Source organism: Hippichthys cyanospilos, chromosome 4 (genome assembly GCF_059441005.1).
Source record: "Hippichthys cyanospilos isolate Australia breed blue-spotted pipefish chromosome 4, RoL_Hcya_1.0, whole genome shotgun sequence".
Taxonomy (NCBI): domain Eukaryota; kingdom Metazoa; phylum Chordata; class Actinopteri; order Syngnathiformes; family Syngnathidae; genus Hippichthys; species Hippichthys cyanospilos.
The window spans coordinates 10,569,967-10,577,649 of record NC_142372.1 but is presented as its reverse complement, the minus strand read 5'-3'; the positions used below and the strand labels follow the sequence as shown (position 1 = coordinate 10,577,649).

The window sequence follows — 7,683 nt, the reverse complement described above, 5'->3', positions numbered from 1 at the left end:
TTTTATCTTGCTAATAACCATTTGACTGATAAACCAATATTGTGTCGCAGTGGTTGTCAATCTTTTACGATGTACCCCCTGTGTAATTTTTTTTCAGTTAAGCACCTCCTAACCACCGCAAATCACTTTAGGCTGAAATATTTTGCATTTGATTTGTTAAACTTTGATTAATAAACTACATTTGTAGTGGCAAGGCCGTGTAATGTCATCTGTTTTATTTTTGACTGCGTCACTAATGATAATGTGCATCCATATAAAACCTAACAAAACACATTTAGCAAAAGTGACAATAAGACAAGTTTGCTATATGTTGCATCATGATTCAATTAATTTGCGCTTAATTTGAAATGGAAAATGTAGTGTTCTTGTAACAGCATTAAAAATCATTGCTGTGGATTTGCAGAAACCCTGTTGAAAATCACACTTACCGCCTGAAGTCCATTCCTGTATCCCCATGGGTACAATGTTTGTGTATTGCTATGAGAATCGCTGATACACCATTGGTGGGGACTGAGCCGGTGGCTTATGAGTCCTATTTAAGTGTTTAATTTGTTGACCTCCATCAAAAATAATTTAAGATACAGTGCTAGAATGAGTTAGCATTTGTCAAATTTTACTTTGTACTTTGACTATTGTCATACATCAGGCATGTCCAAACCCAGTCCTCGAGGGCCGCCTATCCGGCATGTTTTGGAGGTTTCTGTCCTCCTAACACACCTGAATCAAATGATCAGCTCATCAACAAGCTCAGCGGAAGCCTGACGACAAACCTGATCATTTGAATCAGCTGCATTGGATGACGGAAACATAAAAAAAACAACATGCAGGATAGGTGGCCCTCAAGGACCGGGTTTGGACATGCCTTTCATACATTGTGGGTTGAATATACCTTATTTGTTTATTTATTTTTTCCTGTTACCACATGACTAAATACAATTGAGATCTTCTCCCACCGATGATGTAGGCACGATTCGGAACTGGCTGGAAGCTGTTTTAAATGCAAATAAAGAACATGTAAATTGGTGCAACATGTCAGTCACAGTGGGACTTCACTGACTTTTTAATACAGAGCTGGTGTACCTAATGAAGTGTCCTTTGAGTACAGGTACCAACAAGTCGAGTGTTTGTTGAGCTGAAAGTGAGCCCTCTTGTGGACTAAAATGTAAGTACACCTAGCTCTGGAGAAACAGCGAGAGGGAAGGATGAGATGAATGCGTCTGTCTTTTACTGCTTGTCACATATAATTGGTCCATGGGGCTGGGGTACCCCCCCCCCCCCCCCTAACTCCCACCCCAAAAGGACAAAATAAAAAAAAACTTTCTTGTTTCCTAATTAGTGTTGAACTCCTGCCAAATGGTGCGCAACTCTCCATGGTGACCCATCGGAACCAAGAGGATATCTGGCTGCTGGTATTCTTTTTCGGACAACCTGTTCCTCACGGCCTCACCACTGTGGAGCCTCTGTTGTCCTCCCTCTCTCCTCCTCCCTCTCTCTCGAGTTCCTCTCTCTCGCTCTCTCTCCTCTGCGCACAGACAGGCGCTCTCGTTCTCAGTCTGCGCACATCTCGCACTTGGCCAGCATCACTTGGAACCCACAGACACGGCTCTGATTGAGCCTCCTCACCAGAACGGAGGTCCACGCCGCTCCACCCCAACACCCACACACAAGCCTTGTAAGAGTTACACCGTCACGCGCACAACAATTGGAGGACTGTGTGAAGAAAACTGCTTATATTGATTTGGGATTTTTGGAGTTTTCGTTTTGGCAGTCTGGATTGGGGCTTGCGTAAAAGTGTCAAAGCCACCGGGGAGATTTCGTGCAAGTCATTTCCTGTAGGATTTCTAACTTTTCTCGTGGTGCAGAAGAGGCAGCGGTGGAAATTTGGGAGTGGAGCCCGGACAAGAGCGCGCTGCGCCGGGGTGAGCTGGCTGACCCGCAGGACCGCACCGAGATAAGGTAAACGGACACACGGCTCCCACCGAAAGCAACGACATACGTGTTGATCTACTCTTCTTCGCGATCATTATCGATTTATGTGCAAGATGAATCAGCACACACTTCTGCACGCAAGGCACTTAATAGGATTTTTGGAGGGTCCACATTCCCCGCACTAGAATGAAGTCAGTGATCAAACACATAATAAACGGGAGTCATGCCGTGCAGTGCTATCTTTGAAACTCGCATGAATATTTTATTTCTTAAAAAAAAAGAAAACTTTGATCGTAGTATTTTACAACATCCGAGTCATTTTCGTTCAGAAAAAAAATAGATTCTCACCGTCCAGCTTTTGAGCTTCGAAACAGGCAAACTTTTGGTCACATCATTAGGGACAACTGGACACTTCAAAGTCTAGAGCTGGATGCAAAAAAAAAAAAATAATTCTAATGCTTTTTCTGAACTTCACCGAGTCGAGACAGAAAAAAATGACACACGCCACCTGTCGTGATTTGTCTTTTATTGCTATATCGATTTTAGTTTTGCCACGTTTATCTCGTTAGGCTATTGTTTCCACTTGTGCTTGTCAACACAGTCTCTTGTGTCATCCAAATAGCTCCCTCAAAACCTTTGCGTTTTGCCCAGGTGTTCCTTGTTGTCTCACCAGGCTCCAAATTTTGTTGAATTGTCACATTTCTGGGGCGACATGGTGAAAGAGTGGTTAGCACGTCCCAATTCCAGCTTGTTCCAGCCCACCTGTGTGGATTTTGGTATTTCTCCCCGTGCCTGTATGGGTTGTCTCTGGGAACTCCGACTTTCTCGCACATTCCAAAAACATGGTTGGTGTATTAGACACTCGAAATGATCCTTTGGTGTTATTGGGTGTGGGAATGGCAGTTGTCTCTGTATGCTCTGCGATTGGCTGGCAACCGGCTCAAGGTGTCTCCCGCCTCCTGCCCGAAGACAGCTGGGATAGGCACCAGCAAGCCTGCAACCCGAGTGAGGATAAACGGCTATAGAAAATGTCCCATATCTGACTGCCAAACAAACATGAAAGCATCTGGTTGCTCTGCAAGTGTACCTAATGATATGTCCTTTGAAGATGCCTATTTTTGAAACTTCTTACCGTTCAGTGATAGCAAATGTCTATGTGTTTGGGCCAAGTGCATGACATCTCCGGTGATTACTGCAGTCCAGCGCTGGTACTGACCCGGACCACCTGCACTTCACAATGATGATAGGACAGTCACGCTAAAGTGCTCCCAAATACAATGCATGTCCATCTCTGATGCTCTAACATGCCTTACTTGTAAGCCTCCTATAATCCACCATTTGTGATTGAATTACCCGCCCTTTAAATGAAATGAAATGTTGTAGGCCGTGCAGCGGGAGCTTGTTCGAGAATATTACTTTCACAGCTTAAAGGTTTAGAATGGAGAGAAAAAAAAAAAAAAAACAATTGGCCAAAAAGGCTTACTATACTAGTTTCCTTTTTGTCTGTGTGACAGCAATCACTTAGCTTTTTAAAAGTTACAGGATGTCCTCTCTTTTCCCCTGTTTAGGTTATGACGGAGAACAGCTGAACATGGAGCTTTTGTGGATTTTGTTGTTTTCTAGCGTCTATCCCTTTGCCCGCTGCCAAGGCGTTTACGGTAAGAATGACATGTTTTACAAATTAACAAAAGTATGTCAATGGGTGCTGCTTCCGTATGGATTGGATGAGCTCCCGTGGCAAAAGCCTGTTGTTGTTGAAAATGTTACTTAAGGCTGCGGAAGAAATCCACAGCATATTTAATACACTTAAAGTTCACTCAAAGGAAAGCGTACACAGTTTCCAAGAATAGATAAGATCCATTCCATTCTGGGAAGTGGTCATGTTTCATTTGGTTTGGAGAAGGAATACATTTCGCCTTCGGGAAATACAGGACATGGAAATACATTGTTCAAACTATGGTTCAAACCTTTATTATGCTCCTACAAGAAGTCATACAACTTAACAACTGTAGCTGTAACTCGTTTTGCAGGTGTTTTCTTGATTGTCAGGTAATTAAGCATCTGTCATGGGTAAAATTGAAACCTGACAGAATACTTGTTCACATTATTTATGTTGATTCAATTTGGTCTTACTTATACAGAGACTACAGATGTTTTCTCAAGGTACTTAGAAAAAGTGAGTCTCTCTCTAGCGAGAGCAAGAGAGAAAAAGGGAGAGAGCGAGAGAGCAAAGAGGGATAGACGCAAAGGCTACACTCAGACCTCAGGGCTTAATGCTGAATTCTGATTTTTTTCAAAAATTTTCAAAATTCACAATCACAACAGAATAATAATGATAAATAAGTGGTTCTCAAATGGGGGTACTTGAAACAACATCAGAGTGTGCTTGAGATTTTAAATGAAACAAACAAATTCAACAAAACAAAATTAAAATTAAACAAAACAAATTAAAACAAACAAATATCCCAAAATTCTTTAAATATAATTATTGAATTAATTACGTTTCGGGAAAATATAAGCTCATAAAACAAATTTTATGTTCAATAGGGTATTCGAATTCATCATTGTAAAAAGCCAGATTCTCCCCCATACTAGAAAGGTTCGACCCAACTTGTCATGAGCCACCGCTCGTTACCTGTCAAGTTAATGATTTATTTTTGTGAACACATCTCTGCTATGATCCCAAAAGAGGACACTTTAAGTTGAATATTTTTCTGTGGACAAATATTTAGAATTATTTCTTTTGAGAACAGGTCTGACACTTTAAGTTGATTTTTTTTTTTTTGGGGGGGGGGGGGGGTATTTATTAATAATTAATTAAGTTAATGATTTATTTTTGCGAAGAGATCTCTACTGTAATCCGAAAACAGGACGCTTTATGTTTAATACTTGTCCGTGGACAAATATTTGTTTGTAAATATATTTTTTTTAGAACAGGTCTGACACTTAATGTTGATTATTTTTTGTGGACAAATATTTATTAATAAGTTAATGATTTATTTTTGTGAACAGATCTCTACTATAACCCCAAAACAGGACGCTTTGTGTTTAATATTTTTCTGTGGACAAATATTTAACTGTAATTATTTATTTTTGAGAACAGGACTGACATTTTGTATTGATTATTTTTTTGTGGAACAATATTTATTAAAAAATTAAGTTATTTATTTTTGATAACAGAATTCTTCTATGATCCAAAAAAGGACACTTTAGGTTGATGATTTTTCTGTGGGCCAATACAAATGAAGTTTGAAAGGGTCTAAAGTTTAAAACATCAGACACTGATGGCATGTTTTAAGTATTTTTTTTTTTTTTTTACCCAAAACTGCTTTACACTGGTTAAGGGGTACTTGGCTGAAAGATGTTGAAGATATTTCACATGAGGTACATTCACCTTGAGCGTATCTTTAGGGCTTAAAATGACGCATAAAATGACACATGACTGACATGTGACCTTTTTTTTTTTTTACCTCTACCAACAGTCACAATGGATTTCAGTTATCAGTCTTACAGTTGTAGTTGGTTCTTACTTTGAGGGCGAGAACTGGTGTACGACACAGACTAAGTTACCTCAGTGTCAGGCGGCAGTCCGGCCATGTGTTCCGCCTCAAAGCAAACACACACAGGCCGATCTGTCGCCTTGGATACGCCGACTGGGATGTTTGAGGCGTTGTGGCAGCCGTCGCAAACAAGGTCTGTTTAGTGGCGGTGGCGGAGACCGCCGTTGTCATGAGCCATTGCGGGGTAACACTGACAATCTGTTCTTTGCTGAAGCATGTGTAGTCATCAGGAAGAAGGAGAAGAAGCCCGCTGCTTACTTCTCCACACTTCTACACACTTGGAACTGGTCTGGGTGTGTCGAGGTGAAACCTTAATAACTTTACTTGTTAATGTTGTACATCTCTACAAAGAGAGATAAAAAAAAACAGGGTGATTTTGATGTGATGGAATAATTTGAAAAAGCTTGCTTGAAAATCATGATAGGGCCCTAACTTTAACAGTGTACAAATTATGTCGACAGATGGAGATAATTATCGTTATTCTGAGAAAAGAAACCAAAACTTGAAGAAAAAATCTTGAAAATACACAGAGTTGTTAAATGATCAATTCCCTGATGTCTTTAAAATATTGTCCTGAGTGATTATCATGTGATGGGGGTCTTTAAGAGTGATTGTGTCTGACAAATGTGCTTGGGAAACTGTCGGGGCAGACAATCGTAAATTTGAAACCGGTTCAATATTTACGAGTGCAAATCGTGTGTTGGGTCGTATGTTTCATGCCACAATCACGGAGCGATATAGTCAATTAGAAAGTGACTTCAAGCTGTGCACACATAGGTGATGGAAGTGGTTGTGTCGAGTGTTTGTATATCTCACAAGTCCTTCACCATGACAAAAACGAGACGAGTTTGCAAGAGCCATTCAAGATTCCCAAAGTGAGTTCGAATTTATAGTGAGAAATCTTGGTTTAAGCAGTGAAGTAACTTCAAAAGTAATTCATATACAAAAGTTGATCTGTTAAAAAAATATTCTTGTTTATGTTCACAGAATGATTATTTACACTATCATACACATTGATATTTTATTCACGCAGGTCAGTTGATGTGTTGAATCTGCTGTTTCCATTCACGTGCGTTTAAATGAGCAAGGCTCAATTTTTTTTTCTTTTTTTCACAGTGCAGTTTTGTGAACCAGTGGCTTATTTTGTTTTGTTTTGTTTTTATTCAAAATAATATGATGTTATTAAGTTATTGTTATTTATTTTTTTCATGTTTAATGCACCAATGGCCTTTTCTGTTTGACTTTTGAATCGGAACGTGACCACGCTAGGAAAAAACTTCACAATAAAAGCCTGATAAGGCTGTTGCATTGCCACCCATATATTATTTGGTGTGTTTATATTGAAGTTGGCCTATGAAGATTGTTGGTGGCGTGTTACGCTATAGTATGTTGTTGCCGTGCTTGACATTACTTTGTCCTCCCTAAACCAAGACAATAACATACGGATAACCGATTGAGTCCAATCAAACTTAGCAATCTTGAAAACAAATAAACTTGTTTAAAGTGATTCGGGACCATCGGCGGTGCCCGATTCTCAGTACAGGGATTTCATAAGATGCAAAGTCTAAAATTTACAAACAGCGATGCTAAAGCACTTGTCTTTAGCCTTTTTAAGGTCTGCTAGCTCCTGATTGGTTATTTTTTGTCAGCTGATAGAGAGTGTCCAAAAGTGTTGCTACTGTAGCTGCCGTGAGGGAAAAGTAAACACATTGTTAACGAACTAATCTGTCTTCATTGTGCTTTCTCATTTTTATTTTAAAAGTGCTTCATCAATCACCAACAAACCCTCACATTATAGCAGTGTAATTATTAAACAGGCTAACAGTTGCCTAGCTTCTTCAGAATGGGTCAAAACAAGCCTTACATTTTGTCTCACAGTCTAAGTGTGTGCGTGGACAAAAATGGCTAAATCTCCAACGAGCATTGTGGGAACAACACAGGGCTGCATTGACAGTCCTCCGCAGGTCCTCCCTCGGCTGCGCATTTTAGTCTATCATATACTATACTAGAAACACATCTTTTCCATTTCGAGAGGAGAAAGGAAAGAAAAGAGAGCCAAAATGGTTGGCAGGCATCTTTTTCCACACGTCGTAATTGTTTCTCACTGGCTACGGAGGACAGATGCGACCGCGCCGTCCGTCGGGAGGCAGAGTGTGTAAGCGTGCCTGATGGATTTCAGAGTGTGAGCTTCATT

General features: G+C 40.1%; 1 protein-coding gene across 3 annotated transcripts in view; it reads left to right on the top strand.

The window, feature by feature from the left end:
* Positions 1–1,619: 1,619 nt before the first annotated feature.
* The window catches only part of mdga1 (MAM domain containing glycosylphosphatidylinositol anchor 1), a 172,448-nt gene continuing 166,384 nt past the window's right edge, over positions 1,620–7,683 (top strand). For 2 of the 3 annotated variants that reach the window (XM_088413727.1, XM_088413725.1), the window contains exons 1-2: positions 1,620–1,956; positions 3,498–3,587. In XM_088413727.1, the coding sequence (XP_088269853.1) occupies positions 3,521–3,587 (67 nt within the window). In that variant the 5' untranslated portion in view covers positions 1,620–1,956; positions 3,498–3,520. The remainder of the gene's footprint in view (positions 1,957–3,497; positions 3,588–7,683) is intronic. The other variant, XM_088413726.1, reaches the window with a different exon arrangement.